Genomic DNA, 18,474 nt, shown 5'->3' with positions numbered 1-18,474 from the left:
TAGTAAAGAATCCGCCTGCAATGCATGAGACCCCGGTTCAGTTCCTGGGTTAGGAAGATCTGCTGGAGAACGGATAGGCCACCCACCCCAGTATTCTTGGGCTTCCCCTGTGGCTCAGGTGGTAAGGAATCCGCCTGCAATGCAGGAGACCTGGCTTGGGAAGATCTCCTGGAGAATGGAAAGGCTACCCACTCCAATATTCTGGCCTGGAGAATTCCATGAGCTGTACAGTCAGTGGGGTCGCAAAGAGTTGGACATGACTGAGAGGCTTCCGCTAGATTTCTATGTATACAGTCTTGTTATTTATGAATAAAGAATTTTACATCTTTTTTTCCCATCTGTATGCCTTTTATTTCTTCTTGCCTTTTTGCATTGGCCAAGACCACTAGTACATTGATGAAGTGATAACGTTTTTGCTTTATTTCTGTCCTTAGAGGAAACTCATTCATTCTTCTTACTATTAATAGATGTTAGCTATAAATTTTTATGTGTATCTTTTACCAAGTTGACTTGGTAAATCCCATTTCTATCCTATTCCTTTTTGACTATTCCTAGTTGACTAAGAGTTTTTTGTTTTTTTTTTTTAAACTTGTGGCTTAGTGTTGAATTTTGTTAGATGGTTTTTCTCCCTCTATTGAAATGATTGTATTTTTACTTGTTTACTCAGTTAATAAGATAAAATTACATCATTTAAAAAAATTCCTTAAAATTGGTTGTTCTTTATTTGCAAGCAGCTTCAAAAACAGTTTTGTGTATGTTGATTCATTTTTTAATGTTAAACTGATCTTTTATTCCTGAACTAAACCCTCCTTGGTCATGATGTATTATCTTTTAGCCATTCTAGATATAAATTCTTAACTATAAATAGCAAACATAGAACAAAATCAGGATGATATGAAAAAACATACATTTGAGAAGTGGCAAAAGGTCTTGGGAATGGGTAACAAAAATATAAAACTTAGCAAAAAGGTTGGAAAATAAAGTTTGAAGAAGTTTCCTGGAAAGTAGAAAGTTGTAAAGTAGGAGTGAAATATAACTTTAGTGGATAATCCTAGAAGTACACCTTTAACTATTAGAATTTCTGTTGCTATTTCTTGCTACAAAACTAATATTCCCCAGAATTGGAAGACCCACATTTCCACATTACAAAGTCTGAATACTTTGTAGCTAGTCTGGATTATAGCCAGAGGATGGAGGGCCTCAGGAAGGCAGTCTCCAAGGAAAAATTGCAATGAATGAGTTTGAGTGTATGGAAAAATACATTGATAAGACTAATAGCAGAAATGTTGAGGTATTTGGGAAAAGTTAATAACTACATGGAAAAACAAGCAAGTGAAAAAATGAGGCAGTTATTAACTCTGCTGGGGGTGGGGTGGGAGAAAGTGTGTGTAAGACAAAAGACATAGTCATCTCTAACTGTTTGCCTCTGCTAAGAACCAAGTCCTCAGGCTTCCTAGGTGGCACTAGGGGTAAAGAAGCTGCCTGCCAACGCAGGAGACATAAGAGACTCCTTATGAGTTCGATCCCTGGGTCACGAAGATCCCCTGGAGGAGAGCGTGGCAACCCACTCCAGTATACTTGCCTGGAGAATCCCATGGGCAGAGGAGCCTGGCCAGCTACAGTCCGTGGGGTCACAAAGAGTTGGACACGACTGAAGCAACTTAGCATGCAAGAACCATGTTGGTGTACTCAGTAATGTAAATTTGGACCATGGTTTTAACCAAAAATTATGTCAGAACTATGTTGGGAGAATGAAGGCAGGAAAGTAGGGTGCAGTTGATGTAGGAGAGCCTAGTTTTCTCCTACCGTGGTGGGAAGTTAGTAGATAAATGTCTAAAATGGGTAAGTCATCACATGTAAACAACATGTAAAAACGATGATTAAAAAGAAGGATAAACAACCAGAAGAATTAAAGGTAATTGCTTCTACAAAGGGGTCAAGATAAATTAAACATTTTTTTTAAAACCTATAACAAACTTCACTTTCCTTACAGAGAAGCAGTATTTCGGAATGTATTTGGCCATAGTACATCCAGGTTTATTGTCACTGAAAGTTTCTCTAAAATGTCTTTATAGTCCAGCAATTTATAGGTTTAGTTCAGTGCTTTTAATGGTAGACTCAGTAAGTTTTTGTTAATCAACAAATATTTCTACAAAAGCGGACTTGACTAACAACTTGTGTCTATTTTCCTTTTAGGTTTAAATTTTTGAAATTGAAGTAGGTCTACACGTTAGGAACTCATGTCTTTTCTTGTAAGTAAACCAGAGCGAATTAGGGTGAGTGTTTCTCTTCTGCCTTTACTATTTTTTATTTTCTGAAAAGCAGTGTGTTTTAGCAAATATTGTAGACATTTTTTTTTTCCAATGTGATGCTCAGAATCATATAGAAGGGAGAGATATAGAAAGTCAAGCAGGTATTGCAGCCTCCACTGCACAGAACAGAACTTGCAGGCACACGCTGACCAGAGACACAGAATATCATACTGCCCACCAGCTTGTCTGATAAGAAACAAGGTGGCTTATTTTATGAGTATCAGTCACACATTAAATGAGTTGCTGGCCCTTTTCATTGTAGATACGCACCCACTAATGATCTGCCTGTTTTCTGCGCGTTTTCAGTGAGTTTGTGGGTTTTAAAAATCAGCATCAAATTGTAATCATTGGAACACTTTTTTGAGCCCAGGCCATCAGCAGTAAAAGCACAGAGTCCTAACCACTGGACTGCCAGGGAACTGCCATCATAGGTTTTGACTGAAGACTCTGAAGAATTTTGTTACACCTGAGAACTTCACTAGCTAAAATGACCTCAGGAACAAATACTGGGTTTAACTTCCATGATTTCGTAAAAGACTGTCTTATTTATTATCAAATATTCAAATCCAGTAGTAATCATTTTAAAACTCTTTAACAGTATATATGTAATATGAGACATTGTGAATAGACCACCACCTTTTGTGGTTTGTGTAATCTCAGCTCCTTGACCAGGGATTGCACCTGGGCCATAGCAGTAAAAGCCTGGAATCCTAACCACTAGGCCACCAGGGAATTACCTGACTATACCACTTTCTTTAAATATTAAGGTGTAAATTATATTTTGTGGTACAATGCATATGAATATTTTATATGAACTTTTTTTTTAGAGTGTTGCTTTTTTACTTGGAAAAAATTGATACAGAGAAGGATAGAGAATGATGGTATTGTTTCAATTCATAGTCCTTATTATGCAGCTTTTTTTTTGCAACTTATTTCTGAATGTTCCTTATCCTTTTCTTCTGTTCATGTGGATAAGAATAATTTATATTGGAAAGAATAAACTTTGCTATTAAGAGGGAAAAAAATACAGAATACTTTGCTATTAAGAGGGAAAAAAAATCCAGAATCCTGAACTCTGCCCAGTGGAAAGAATACCCTCAAGCCAATGGGCTTCCCGGGTGGCACTAGTGGTAAAGGTTTTCACCTGCCAGTGCAGGAGATGTGGGTTCGATTCCTGGGTGGGGAACATCCCCTGGAGAAGGAACTGGCAACCCATTCCAGTATTCTTGCCTGGAGAACTCCATGGATGGAGGACCCTGCCGGACTACACTACAGTCCATGGGGTTGCAAAGTCAGATGCAGCTGGGCACACGCACAGGCAGCCACTAACTTCCTATTGTAAACTCTGAATGTTGATTCAAAGTGATACCAGCCCTTAAGTGAAATGCAGCCTTGTTCCCGTTGTTTTTATGTATGAGCTGCTTTTCTCTCTCAACGTGATTCAGGTGAAACCAGACCTCTGATTAGTATGATGGAAACCCATACTTGTTTGAAATAGGCCAGTTATATAAACCATAGATCAGTCATGCTAGTTCAGTCCTTGTAAACTTGGTAGAAAATTTAAACGTTGATGATGTCTTTAGAACCCCTACTGGATGAAAGAATATATAGCTGGCTGATTCCTTTTACAAACTACTAGGGGCTTGTGATGGAGAAGGCAGTGGCACCCCACTCCAGTACTCTTGCCTGGAAAATCCCATGGATGGAGGAGGCTGGTAGGCTGCAGTCCATGGGGTCTCGAAGAGTCGGACACGACTGAGCGACTTCATTTCACTTTTCACTTTCATGCATTGGAGAAGGAAATGGCAACCCACTCGTGTTCTTGCCTGGAGAATCCCAGGGACGGGGGAGCCAAGGGGCTGCCATCTATGGGGTCGCACAGAGTCGGACATGACTGAAGCGACTTAGCAGCAGCAGCAGCAGCAGGGGCTTGTGAAAACCTGTTTCATCCGTTTTCTGTGCTGTGAATTCATATTTTTTTCAAATTGGCAATAATGACCCAAAGCATGTAGAGTAGACAGCCATGGACTGACTAAGATGCAACCCAAAGGCAGTTTTATATACAGGAAGGACAAAAACAGTTCTCATTATTAGGGCCAGTACTACTTGTCATCTGTCAGATTTAAGAAATGCTCACCAAATTAGACAAAGAAGAATAGAGCAAGGAATTAATCTATTGTTTTTGGTCTATTTAAATCCCAGTTTCTTTTCAAAACTTTTCCTTAGTAATGTAGCTTAACTATACTACATGATTCAGTTTTCATAGTTGTATTTTTGTCTTTCTAATTTTTTTTGGCTAATTTTTTGTGGCTAATTTTTTGTGGCTTGGAAGAAGTACTAATTCTCTCTGGGGTTTTCCTCTTTAGCGGTGGGTCTCGGAAAAGTTCATTGTTGAGGGCTTAAGAGATTTGGAACTATTTGGAGGTAAGTACAGTATGGCTTTTAGCCATCAGTTCAGGATAAATATCTCTACCCTTTTCTTAATTAAAATCAATTTATAGATATTAGCAATTCCAAGGGAAAGTTGTTATATTTATTTGGTTACAGCTGTTATATTTATTTGGCTCTTTTTTGAATCCATGGTTTCCCCCAAATTTGAGGGCTAATCTGGCAGTTAGTTGTCCTTGGCCTGTCTTGATTGTTAAAAAGCCAGTATTTACTTAAAAGCACACATGTTTCTTCTAAGTATTTGTCAAGTTGAAATACTTAAAGGGAAAAAAATAAGTGTTTAAAAGCCTCTAGCCTTGAAGATTTAAAAAATAAAATTATGATCAGGTCAGAGGTAGCAGTGATATAAAAGTTATGGTTTTACTGATGAATCTAATTGACTCATCTTTTCATGAGACTTAAGAGACTAAAGAAAAAAATCTGTCAGCACAAAGGCGCTAACTTCCTATTGTAAATTCTAAATGCTGATTCAAAGTAAAGTAGATTTGCAGTTTGGAGGTTTAATAGACCCAACCCCTTCCCTTTGGCTATTTTCAAATTGAGCTGTTTTGGGAACTGTGATCTTAACTGAAGGCAAGGAAAATTCCTTTTCTATAAAAATAGTAGTAATAAAGCCCCATTCTTTGTGTCTAAACACCACAGATACTCACTGTAGCTCCTATAGCTAAAGAAATGGCTTATCAGATTGAGTATATTGGTTAGCTGATCCAAAATACCCTGAAAGACTTGAGTAATTGAAAACTCAAACACGTTAGTTACCAGGTGGTACCTATTAATTTATTTTCCCTAATGCCACTCAGAAAACTTCTGGAGTTGAATTATTCATGAACTTTGTCGAAGGGCTGTGTAAAAGACAAATGAGAGTTTAGAAAAACGATGAGTTATTTTTGTTTTGATTATAAAGAATAAAAATAATTACACAATACAGGCAAGGCTTATGGAACAGAAATACTATATCTGCTCCCATACTCATTGTCTTCCCATCACTAATGGTAACACGATGGTTTAAAAGTAAACACTGGCATTGATGAAAATTGAGTTGGAAGTCCAGTTTACATTAGTTTAAAATATTCCGGTTATGTGAATTAGATGATTTGAGTGTCTTGAGTGTAGGATTTCTGGGTGTCTTGATAATTGCCTAGTCTCTGATCTGAGGAGGATGAAGAAATTGTTCTGTATATCGTTTACAGCTTAATGAAGTGTATATTGAGGTTGATACAGCTTGGGCTTTGCCTTCTATGAAGACTGGGTTTCATTTCCTTTCACCTGTTCACCTGGCTTCTTATCTTTGCCTGTAAGAAGCTGTCTTAAGCAACTGCTCCTGCCGTTTGTACACCAGGAAACTGATCCACGGCACACACACACATCTTATTTCGATAAATTGAGGCTAATTTACCCTGCAGATATTTTGGAGATGTGTAATCATTCCAGTCCTTTACAGTTAGAATCTTTACTTCGATTATTTTTCAGAATGGAGAAAATAAAAAACACAGATACAGAAGTTGTCCTCTTTTGGAGCAGAAAGTTATTTAAGCTGTGCTTTGCTTTATTCGTGTTCACCAGGTGTAGCAGAGGGCCCAAAAGCCCTTGCTTTCATTCAGAACAGAATGTATCTGACTGAAGAATCAAATTCAGTAATGGTCCCACAAACACAGGTTGCTGTATTAAAACTTCTTTTGTCTTTTTTTTGGCAAATCTATTTTTTATTTCCTGTACTCCCTGGGAAATCACCAACAGTGTCTATAATTTTATAATGAATTTTTATAAAAGTATAAGACTCTGAAACCAGCCTATTGAAAGTAATATTGCGTGCTGATGGAAAGTAATTGTATAACTGAAACTATAGCAGTTGAGTTGTACTCAGTAAATACCTGTAGAATAAGAGTCTTGCCAAGTTTCGAAGAGCCATAGATTCATATTTAAAACCCCATATATCTGCAGCATTTTTACTGTGCATCTCTGTGTGTGTGTGTGTTTATATGTAGCACTGTAGGCAGTTTTTGCTATAATGACTTAAGTGGTTTCTATTAATAAATGTAGTCCTAAGTGCAGTGATTGCTGTTTTAAATGTGGGTGTGTCTTCTGCCAAAAACACAAAATGCCAACAACCAATTTCTCTACTCCAGAGCAGCCTCCGGGTGACGCTCGGAGAAAAGTAAGTGATTTCCTAGGCTGTTGCACCGTGGCTGTTGCATGGAGTTGGCTTGTGGAGCTCTGTTTGGTTTTTTGGTTGGCTTATCATTTTACATTTCTGCTCGTCTGCTCTTGAGTTTTATTTGCAATATCATTCTTCTTGTGGGGACTCAGGTTTCACCCCGGAGAGATTCTGATGTGTACTTTGAAAACTGAAAAAACATCTCAGGCACTCTTTCTCTCTCCTCCCCTCCTAGCTCTCCCCGTCACCTGGCCGCCCTCTCCAAAAAAAAAAAAAAGAGAAAGTTTCAACAGTCTAACGTGGTTATCTTGCAGTGACTGGTGGTACTATATTTTCTGTCCTTAGTCAATTAATAATAGATTTCAGTCCACAGAGAGAATATAGATCTTTGTCTAGATTATAAGGCAGGACTTCAGATCTACTTTAAAAACAAACCCCCAGATTTTAATGTACAAAACAGAAAATGTATTCTTTTATTGGCAGAAGTTTTAAGAATCCTGTCCCACTTCTGACCCTTCTACTTTATTTTGCCAACGGGAATAACAGCAGCAAACCAAGCTGTTTCTGATACGGTGACTCAGTGTCTTATGCAGAGAGAATCAGAGCGCTTTCCTCCATAGACCTCTTTCTCTTTTCCAATGACGACCTTCGTGCCTTTTGCAGGCAGCTCCAAGGTGGGTGAAAGATAACGCTGCTCACTAGGAGTTTATTTTTTTTAGGAGTTTATCTTTGAGCGAAGCTTGCTTGGCAGTGCCTGTCTTTCAGATCCGAATATTTTCCAGTCGGGAGACCAAAAACGTGCCCTATACGAACAGTTAGGTGTTCTTCCGGAGTCCAGTGCCAGTTGTATATAGTTTTATGTTTCCCCAGCTGCTGATTTTATACCAAAAGTCATCCTGTGTGAAACCCGTGGGAAGTTGAATGTACTTATTTGTTGGGCATTTCATAGATAACGTCTCTGTGTGCTTTATTGCATTTTGTTTTACATTCTTTAAACAAAGTTATTTAATGGTCATTTCTCAATATCAGTAGCTTATGTATTTTTCAAATGCTTCAGAATGAACAAAATACTTTTCACGGTAGGGGAAACTAAGAAAAGACTTTGATAGAATAAGTTTCTTTAGGCAATTTGAGAGTACACATTACACTAATAAAACTACGCCATGCTATGTTTAAAGAGAATGGACTTCATATCTCATCTTTTTCATCTGAATTTTGACCTTGTCTAAATCTGAAACAGTATAATGGACTAACCTGTGTTTCTTGTGGGAAAATCAGACCAAACCTCTTCCTTTCGAAATATTATTGCCTTTGTTTGTTTTCCTAAATAAAGATCAGTTTCTCTCTGAGTTTAGACCGTGGAACATCCACAACGCAGAAAGCCTCCATTTTGGGGTCATTTCCAGGGAGCTGGGGACAGAATGGTAGAGGGGCCAAGCAATCAGCGCTAGTTCACTGCATAAACTTCCAAACTGCCCAATGAACTCATTCATATTCCCAGTTACCTAAAGAATTTCATTTTCTAAAACACTTTAAAGTACTTTTCTGTAGTCCACAAAGACAGTTGAAATACTACATTTGTCAAGTTACAAGCTAATCATATCAGTACTTAAATGAATCATTCCTTACCTAAGCTCAACAGAAGTATGGCTTTAGTGCATAGATAGTATGTCTTATATGCACTCTTGGCAAGAGATGCGGAGATGGGTAGTTTTAAGAAAAAGTATCCCATCTGTAGTTTTTCCAAAGGGAATTATTTAAAATGCGTGTAAAAAAATTTATCTCAGGACTCAGCTGTCTTTCACAGTCCTCTTTTTCAAATTAGAGAAACAGAAGGCATTTTGCCTAGAGGTCAGAGGAGAGACCTTAAAACACAGTCGTTCCGGATGTGTTCTCATCGGGGCCAGTTGTTGGCTGCTAATAACACGGACTTTCTCACATGCAGGTGTCAGATTCTCATCTGCAGAGTTCCCCTGGTAACAGGAGCTAGGGAGTGTGTTGTAGGAGGGCTGGCATTCACAGGCTAGGTCTGTATGTTGAACTGTCTCCAATGGAACGGGCTGGTACATTTGCTTCTCCTCTTCAACCCATGGGAATAACAAGGTCATGGGCAGAAAACCTCCTGAGTTCAAATGTTGGCTTAAATTTTCTTTCTTTCTTTTTTTTTTTTTCCATTTTTTGGCCACACCGTACCAGGGAAGTCCCATAAATGATTCTTTTTTAAGTAGATGCCAGCATGGTTGTATGCATCGGGGAATACATCAGTGAAGAGACATACAGGCCCTGTCCCCACAGAGCTTATATTCTAGCATGGGAGACCAGACAGTAGACAGATAAACTGCGGTGATCATTGCAAAGAAAATGCCAGTGACCCCAGTGGGGAAAAGAAGCGAGATGACATCATAAAGTGACTGGGCGCCTGTTTGCCTTTGACTAGAATAGATGAGTTGCAGCCTCGGAGGTGAGGAGGAAGCATCAGTGAGAAGATGGGGAGGGCAGGGAAGGAGCAGGTCAGGAGTGATCCAGACAAAGGCACAGCTGGCGCGCGTTTGCTACGACCACTTGCTCGCGGGGGTCAGGTGCAGCGAGTCTGGGCAGTGAGGCAGCGGCCGAGTCAGGTGGATCCTCGGAGGCCAGAGTAGGGGCTGGGTCTAAAAGCACCCCCTTGGATTTTCTGTTAACTGGCGACCCTGATTTTCCTGAGGGTATATTGATACTTGAGAAAACAGCAAAGCAGAGCGAGAATATGTGTAGCAGGTTTCAGGTTCAAGGTTATGATGGCTGTCTCCTCGATGAGCACATCCTGCGCTGAGATTCTCCACAGCTGGGGGTCGCCACCTTGGAGCTCTTCTTGGCTTAGGCTTTTTGCTCAGATCGCTACTCCATTTTGTTCCTTGATGGTCTGAATCTCTCTCAGCTGCGGGAGGCACCTGGCGTGTAACCAGTGTCTGGTCTGAAGATGAGACTTTGAAGAAGCTGCAGTGGCTGTTAAGTGATCCTGGAACCTGTTTTCAGAGCATCTGAAAGCACAGCTACATGCAAAAACCAAAAGCAAACCAACCTTAACCATGGATCAAGCTCTATTTAGGAGTCTCTGTTTTCTCCATTTTCTCTGTTCCACCTTCTTTGTGGAACAGGAGAACGACCAAAAAGTAGACAGCAGGCGAGGGAGGAGAATACATGTTTACTGAATACCTGTGATCTACCAAGCAGCGCTGAGCTCTGTACATGTTTCATCTCGTCCCATTGTCACAGGAACTCCAACTCCGTGAAGCGGGAATTATTCCACTGATGAGATAACGGAGATCCCAGGGGTCAGAGGGGCTTGCCCAGGGTCATGGCACAAGTGACAGACTGAGTTCAAGTTCAGCCTCTCCCTGGCCCCTAAGCCTTGAGTCTTAGCATTATCCCGTATGTTTTGCTTCAGATAGTCTTTCCCGAATTATCTTCCCCCAGATTTAACAGATGTAAGACACACAAGGCATCTTTGAGAAATATGTTAGGTTAAACAGTGTTAGTTTTTGTCAAACTACAGAACTTCTCAAAGCCTTTAACATGCGTGCACCCCTTGTGATTGTCCACGAGGAGGAGTGTGCTGCATGTTGTAACTTAACTGGATGTGTCGACTGTTTTTTATGCATTAACTGCCAGGATCAGTGTTCCATGGGGCCTACTTTGGGGAAATCAAAAAGTGGTAGAAGAATGGACAAGAGACAGAGGCATTTTCACTCTGGAGAAAATCCACATGTCCAATAAATACATGAAAAGATGCTCAACTTCATTAGCAATCGGAAATGTAAATCAAACCCACAAAGAGACTGGCAAAAATTAAGTCCAAATACACCAAGTATTGAGGAAAAGCTGGGTTGACAAGAGCAAGAGTATTGCTGGCGAGAGTGTAAACTGATACAACCTTTGTAGAAACCAATTTGGCATTTTTTCTCCTAAAGTCAAATGTTCATATACTCTGTGACCTCCAGTTCTACTCCTCAGTATAAGTTTAGCGTAACTCCTGCATGTATGTGTCAAGGGACCCATTCGAGTGTGTTTTTAGTAGCACAGTTCATAATAGCAACCCCAAAAGCCCATCAGCATTGAAGGATAGACTGAAGTTGTTCATAAGGTGAATATTACACAGTGTGGCTAAATACAACAATTTAGGTGAATCTCAGACATACAAAGTCAATCAAATGAAGACTACAGTTTGCTGACAAGGCTCAACTTCGCTCGACTGGGTTCTCCTTAGTGTAAGCACTGCTGGAGACAAAACCCCATTTGGTTTCTTGCACCACTGGCAGCATCAGTTGTTTTGAAAGCAGATGTGTTTCAAACGTCAGGGACCCCCCACAAGGCGATACCAGAACATTGCTCAGCTCACACACTCCGCTGGCTCATGCTGAGCCAAGAGCCTCTGAGTCTGTGAAGACCTTTTCCTAACCAGAGGGCAGGTTTATGAACGCAGCCTATGAAATACGAGCTGGTCTAAGAGTCTTCATTTCAGTTAGACACACATCTGAAGAAAAGAGGATCCAAGAGAAAAGTACTGATAGTCCCTAAATAATACAGATAAAGTTAGATCTGGAAGAAGGACACTGAGCCTATTAAACTGAAGGAAGAGCGATTGGCCTGCCATTTACTTTTTTGGGCATTTCCCATCAGGACCTCACCTGTGATGCCCACATCCGAAGTGGCTGAGACCCAGCTTCATCTGCAGCTGAAGTGCACGGGGAGCAGGTCCCTTCTGCTGCCTGGGATGAGGGCCGAGACTCGATGGCTCTCTTCCCTGCCTGTAGCCCCATGTGTTAGCTGTTTTCTAGCTTCCCTTAGAAATGTCAGGGAATGACTGGTCTGGCCTCTTTTTTTTTTTTTTTTTTTAATTTAATTAATTTATTTTGCTGTATGGGGTCTTAGTTGTGGCATGCAAATTCTTAGTTGTGGCCTGTGGGATCTAGTTCCCTGACTAGTGATTGAACCTGGGTCCCCTGTATTGGGAGCTCGGAGTCTAAGCCACTGGACTGCCAGGGAAATCCCTTGGCTGACCTCTTGGTTTGCTCAAGAGGGAGACTCTTATGGCCAATAGTGAGATTCAACATTTGATCTTTGGGAATTATTTTCATCAGGATCTTAAAAATAGGACCCTAATTGCAGCTGGAAATCCAAGAGAACCCCCTACCCACCCATTTCCCTTCTCTTTTCTAAATGTGCCTTTCTCCGGACATCCTTCCCAGGTAAGAATTTCAGAGCTTTTAGCTATGAGCCAGCTAAAGCCACAGCTTTTAGCTATGAGATGAGCCAGTTGTTGGGAAGGACAAGCAAATCAACTCAACTACGCCTGACCCTCATCCCCATCCACATTTGTAGTTAGCCCTCACGCGTACTCTCAATATAGTGCCAGTGGCGGCACTGAACTAGTGAGATTTTACTTTACCTTTCTCATCAAACGGTGCTGGAACTGCTCCAGAGTCCAGATTTGGGTGTTTAGATGCCAGTCTCCTCATGGGTCTGAATTACCGTCTTCCCCATTCCCACCCCTGCCCCCAAGTTTCTCTGACTAACCTTTTTTTCTTTTCCTGTAGACCAATGAGGCGAGCTCAGAGTCGATAGCATCCTTCTCTAAGCCGGAGATCATGAGTAGCTTCCTGCCAGAGGGAGGGTGTTACGAGCTGCTCACCGTTATAGGTAATGTCCGAGACTGTCACGCTCCAGGGAACCGCAGTGGTCTTTTCAGCATCCTCAGATGAATGTGTGCCAGAAGCTGTCAGCCAGTTATCAGGATATGTGGTGACAAAACTGGCTTTTTGGGGAAGGTCTTCTGTGGTTTTCTTCTTCAAGGTATGGAGAAAGAGATCAATCACGTTTTCAGGAGAGGAGCTCTTTTTCAGTTTTTTTCTGCACACTCCTGGTGTCCTGGGCCATCATCAGTTAGGATAGGTGTCTGAGAAGGAACTGATGGAAGAAGAAAAAATCAAGATATAACAGAAGTGAAAGTTTTAATCTGAATTTTCTTTTAAAATCAAGTCTTTTTTTAAAATTGGGGAATAGTTGATTTCCAGTGTTGTGTTAATGTCAGGTATGCAGCAAAGCATTTCAGTTACTCATATACATATATTCATTCTAAAATCAAGTCTCTTTAAAGAAGATGAAATCTGGTATTGCTCTTGTCCCTGTTTACAGCCTTCTTCTCTTTTAGGCAAAGGATTCGAGGACCTGATGACAGTGAATCTAGCAAGGTACAAACCAACAGGGGAGTATGTGACGGTGCGAAGGATTAACCTCGAGGCTTGCTCCAATGAGATGGTGACGTTCTTACAGGTAATCGGAAAGGACTGTGACACTTGGAGGGTGGGCTCTTAGTCCCAGTAGTAATTACAAGGCATGTTTACATCTGTCTTCTGAAATAGCTGGCAGGAAAAGAAGGTAGACCAAGCCAAGAAGTTAAGGAAGCTCCCAGTGAAGAATCTTGGACGTTTGGTATTAAGGATTCTGCAGCACTGCTCAGCCCGATGTATATTTCCCTCTTCTCTAGAGACGCATTGTGGCTCATGTATTCATGTATCTGTTATTCAGCGAGGCTAAGTAACTCGCCCCTGGTCACACACACACTAGTAAGTGACGAGCTCCACACTCAGACAGTCTCTTTTCTGGTGCAGGGAGGAGGGCCTGAGTCAGTGTATTTTAAGTACAGTTGGTTGGGCCCCTTCCCCTTCTTCAGTTACAGCATTTTTCTGAATTCAACTCCTCTGAAGGTGCTCTGATACCAGTTCATATGTTCAGAGTAGTTTTGTGGGTCTCGGGGTGGGACAGAAAGTCAATCCTAGCTCAGTTATTTGGAAAAAGCATACCTGAGTTTGTTCGAGAGCGCACTGGGCTCTGTGATTCTTTTCTTCATTCTGTAGAACTGTGGACAGGTTAGAAGGGGCTGGCTGTTTGGCCTTGGCTCATTTCCCAGAGGCCAGGACCCTGGAGTTTCTGCAGTTCTTTTGTGCAATTTTTTTCCACATCTTTTGTCCAAATTTACTTTAGAATTCCATCAGTCTTAGGCTTTCTATAGCTGCTGCTGAGAAGAGGAGCTCTCAACCTGAGGTCGCTGGAGAAATCTCTTCTCATGTTTAGTAGTTGTTCTTAAGGCGCTCTTTCCACATTTCCGTTTCTAACAACACTTTCCTTTGTAATAGGAAAACATTTTTTGTTGTTGTTGTTTTCTTGTCTTAAAGAGGAGTTGTGTGCCTTGGCCCTTGAAGGTGAGCTAAGCTTTTAACTTCCCAAGTCTTCAGTCTGCAGTTTGTTTTCACGTCTCCGAGGCAGTGCACTGCCACCCTCTGCTGTCTCAGCAGTTGCCCTGGCGGTGGGGAATGGTTCTCAGGCCCTTTAGGACTGGCTGGCAGAGCCGGAGTTAGGCAGAAGCTGGTGGAGCAGGGCTGACTTCCCTGCAGAGACAGCAGAGCCTGGCTCCTCTCACCCCAGTCCCGGCCGCTCCCGGGACTCTCGGTCCCCGTAGTGTTCACGCTGCCACTGTCACGTTGTGCCTTCTCCTCGGGGACCCTTGGTTCTTTTTTGTTTTTTTAATATTTATTTGGCTGCACCAGGTCTTAGTTGCAGCATGAGAACTGTAAGTTGCGACATGTGCGATTGAGTTCCCTGACCAGGGATCGAACCCGGGCCCCTGGCGTTGCAGAGTGTGGAGTCTGAGCCACAGGACCACCAGGGCAGTCGCTGCCCCCTGGTTCTGACTGCAGCTCACCAATGCTTACAGGGGGAGCTCCACGTCTCTAAACTCTTCAGCCACCCCAACATCCTACCCTACGGAGCCACGTTCATTGCGGACAACGAGCTGTGGGTCGTCACGTCGTTCATGGCGTACGGTGAGTGGGCAGGGGGTCCTGGCAGAGAGGGGTTCTGTGCGCTCTGCCGGCAGCTCGCTCATGCGCCGCCTACCTACCCTGTCCCCTCGGCCCTCTTCCTCAGGCTCCGCCAAGGACCTCATCTGCACGCACTTCATGGACGGCATGAGCGAGCTGGCCATCGCTTACATCCTGCAGGGGGCGCTCAAGGCCTTGGACTACATCCACCACATGGGCTACGTGCACAGGTGCTTGCTTTCGCAGGCCTCTCAGCCTTTCCACGAGCGGTGTCTGGGATCGTGAGCCCTCAAAGGAACGGTTGAAGGTTGAAGTCAGTGAAGCCAGAGGTTAAGTCGAGGCGCGAGTCCTGCCCTTGCCTCTGCTGGAGGCGCCGAGCATTTGCCCTGTCCGTGCGAAGCTGCTGACTTTCTCTTTACCGAGCAGCTTTTTCCTGAGGACTGTGTGAGGGGACTGACTATCCACCGTGGGCCTCTGCACCCACCCGTTCCCTCCTTGGAGCACCCCTGCTGGGGTGTGCTCCCCGGAGTCAGCCCTCAGCTGGGAGGCTCAGGAAAAGACAGATTGCTCAGTAGATGGTGTTGGGGAGAAGCAGTTCGGGGTAGGAAAGATGGTACAACCAGGACCTCTCCCTAATTCCATGTGCGGAGGAGTAGTTCAGATGTTTGCAAGGCCTAAATGCAAGCTCTAGGCTTACATAGAAGGAAATGCAAGGAAATATTTTTGTGACCTGAGGCACACCATAACTTCTAAATGTTTTACACACACAAAACATAAGGCCAAAAAAAAAAAAAATGGATTTGATTTGATTATATCAAGATTAAAGCTTTCTTTCCAATACAGGGCACCAGGGACAAAGTTAAGAAAGGAGTTAGAGTGTGGAAGCTGTTCATTTTGTCCAAAACTGATTTTGTGAATCCGTAAGAAAAAGATAGCAAAGCAATAGAAAAATGAGCAAAGGATATGAAATTTATACAAGGGAAAACCCAAAACACTAATAATGGTCATATGAACACTCCAGAGAGGCTTTGCAGATGGCACAGTGGTAAAGAACCCGCCTGCCAATGCAGGAGACCTAAGAGACTCAGGTTTGGTCCCTGAGTCGGGAAGATCCCCAGGAGTAGGAAATGGCACCCCACTCCAGTATTCTTGCCTGGGAAATCCTATGGACAGAGGAGCCTGCCGGGCTACAGCCCATGGGGTCACAAAGAGTCACACATGACTCAGCAAGAATTAGAAAATCAAATGAAAACAAGGTTATGTCACTTTATGCCCGTGGGGGGCCTGGCAGGGATTCAGAGGCTGGGTGAGGACCAGTGTGGTGAGGAGGTGGGCCTCCCATCCACATGGTAGAAGGTGGCCCCACACAGCCAGTCAGCGTCACTCAGACCCGGGGCCGTCGGTGCTGCGTCTGGGTGCACACCCCAAAGAAACCCTCCCACAGGCACCTCAGGGGATGTGTGCATAGACATCTGTGTTCATATTCGTGCTGATTAGAGTCAACATGAGTGCCCTTTCCTAGAAGAATGGATTAGTAAATGTCAGACCCCACTCCAGAGTGCAGGTGGCAATTAGAAGCAACAATGAGGTGTATACCATTGGCAACACAGTGGAGCTCAGAAACATAACCCTGAAACATGGGCTGCCTAACACAGTACCATTAGGTCAAAACAGAAAATGCGTGCGAAACAGTAGTACACTTTGTGAGAACACCTACAGACGGAAAGTACAGATTAAAGAGGAAGACACTAGAGGAAGCAGTGGTCTGTGAGCATAAAAGAGAACTTGAACAAAACATAAATAAGTTTTAAAACCTCGTAATGTGTAAATGGGGTCATGATGTTTTTTCTCTTTCCGTATGTTTGGAATTTTTCACAAAAATACATGTTCAGGTATATATAATATGTATGTATATGTGTACTCACATATTATATGTATATATATGTTGTTTAGTGGCTAAGTCACGTCCGATTCTTTTGCAATCCCATGGACTGTAACCCACCAGGCTCTTCTGTCCATGGGACTTCCCAGATAAGAATACTGGAGTGGGTTGCCATTTCCTTCTCCAGGGGATCTTCCTGACCCAGGGATCAAACCTGAGTCTCCTTCTTGGCAGGCGGATTCTTTAACACTGAGCCACCAGGAAAGCAATAATCTGTATGTATGTGTATAATACACACCCCAGGGGAGAGAGCTGACTGGTTCTAGTGTGTGAAGACAAAGGTTTGTGCTGTGAGGGCCTCCTCTGCCGCCTGGTGACACACACCCCCCGCCCACCAGGAGCGTCAAAGCCAGCCACGTTCTGATCTCCGCCGATGGGAAGGTCTACCTTTCGGGTTTACGCAGCAACCTCAGCATGATCAGCCATGGGCAGCGGCAGCGTGTGGTCCATGACTTCCCCAAGTACAGTATCAAGGTTCTGCCCTGGCTCAGCCCGGAGGTCCTCCAGCAGGTCGGTGCCCTGGATCTCAGGAGCCCCTGCCCCCACCGACTTGTGATACCACCCTCCAAGGAGGCCTTCAAGAAGTTCTAGGGATGGGGGGGCGCCCTCTGCTTCTGAGCGGAGTTGGGGGTTCTTGGAAAGAGGGCTCCCCTGTTGGCCGGTAGACCTGGGAGGCCCCTTGCAGCACAGGTATGCTGTGTCCCTGGCAGGTGATGCCATTACCCCTGGCGGGTCCTGAGCTGCACTGAGACTCCCTTCAGAGATGCTCCCATCTTACGGGAAGAGAGAGCGCCAGATTCTCGAGCATTTGGCGCTCTGCATCCCTGCTCTAAGCGGGGCACTCGCCCCTGCTCCCACACAGCCTTAGCCAGACACTCTTTAGTTCTAAAATAGCAGCAACTCCTCAGCGTACAGGCGAGGGAAGCCTCGCAGCTCATCCCAGTTTGGGGAGTTTCTGCTCCACCTGCTTCTTTGTCTAAGAACAACAACCAAGGCTCCAGTGGAGTGACCTGTGGCTCTTCTCTCCTGATATAGAATCTCCAGGGTTACGATGCCAAGTCTGACATCTACAGTGTGGGAATCACGGCCTGTGAGCTGGCCAATGGCCACGTCCCCTTTAAAGACATGCCTGCCACCCAGGTGAGCCTGCAGCTAGGGATCTCCTTCTGTCCTCCTTTCCTGTCTGCCTCCCACAAATGCTTGTTGAGGACCTCACACTCTGGACACCAGCCCGAGATGCTAGGATGAATACCCCAGGCCTTTCCTCCAAGAGCCCCAGTGTGTGTGGAGAGGGTATAGTTGTGTGACTGTTCACTTGTGTCTGTGATAATTGTGGTGAAAATGGAGCCTGGGAGGTGGGGGTCACAGAAGTAAGCACTGCTCATGATCACAGGCCTGGAGCCCACATACCAAGTGTCTATTTTTACTTTTAAACTGACATTTCCCCCCCTCCACCCAATTTTTGGCTGCACCACATGGCATGTAGGATCTTAGTTCCCCAGCCAGGGATTGAACCCATGCCCCCTGCAGTAGAAGTGTGGTCTTAACCAACTTGACCTCCAGGAAAGTCCCTGAGAAGTTTTTCAAGTTTATAAAATATGTTTTGTTTTTTTACTTTGATCAGTATACCTGAAAGCTGTTGTTCTTCAGATACTAAGTCATGTCCAGGTCTTTGCAACCCCATGGACTGCCACACGCCAGGCTTCCCTGTCCTCCACTGTCTCCCGGAGTTTGCTCAAGTTCATGTCCATTGAGTCG

The 18,474-nt window shown here is 43.5% G+C and overlaps 1 protein-coding gene across 21 annotated transcripts in view; it reads left to right on the top strand.

The window, feature by feature from the left end:
- The window catches only part of STRADA (STE20 related adaptor alpha), a 32,404-nt gene that overhangs the window by 10,873 nt on the left and 3,057 nt on the right, over positions 1 to 18,474 (top strand). For 7 of the 21 annotated variants that reach the window (XM_061392328.1, XM_061392327.1, XM_061392323.1 and 4 more), the window contains 9 exons: positions 2,197 to 2,276; positions 4,679 to 4,736; positions 6,887 to 6,915; positions 12,492 to 12,594; positions 13,106 to 13,227; positions 14,669 to 14,777; positions 14,881 to 15,004; positions 17,055 to 17,226; positions 17,752 to 17,856. In XM_061392328.1, the coding sequence (XP_061248312.1) occupies positions 2,241 to 2,276; positions 4,679 to 4,736; positions 6,887 to 6,915; positions 12,492 to 12,594; positions 13,106 to 13,227; positions 14,669 to 14,777; positions 14,881 to 15,004; positions 17,055 to 17,226; positions 17,752 to 17,856 (858 nt within the window). In that variant the 5' untranslated portion in view covers positions 2,197 to 2,240. Of the gene's footprint in view, positions 1 to 2,196; positions 2,277 to 4,678; positions 4,737 to 6,886; positions 6,916 to 7,398; positions 7,590 to 12,491; positions 12,595 to 13,105; positions 13,228 to 14,668; positions 14,778 to 14,880; positions 15,005 to 17,054; positions 17,227 to 17,751; positions 17,857 to 18,474 lie in introns of those variants that run through there. The other 14 variants (XM_061392329.1, XM_061392331.1, XM_061392330.1 and 11 more) reach the window with 8 other exon arrangements.

This window comes from Bos javanicus, chromosome 19 (assembly GCF_032452875.1).
Source record: "Bos javanicus breed banteng chromosome 19, ARS-OSU_banteng_1.0, whole genome shotgun sequence".
NCBI classification, from domain to species: domain Eukaryota; kingdom Metazoa; phylum Chordata; class Mammalia; order Artiodactyla; family Bovidae; genus Bos; species Bos javanicus.
Note: the sequence above shows the minus strand (reverse complement) of the source record. Positions and strands in the feature narration are given on the sequence as shown.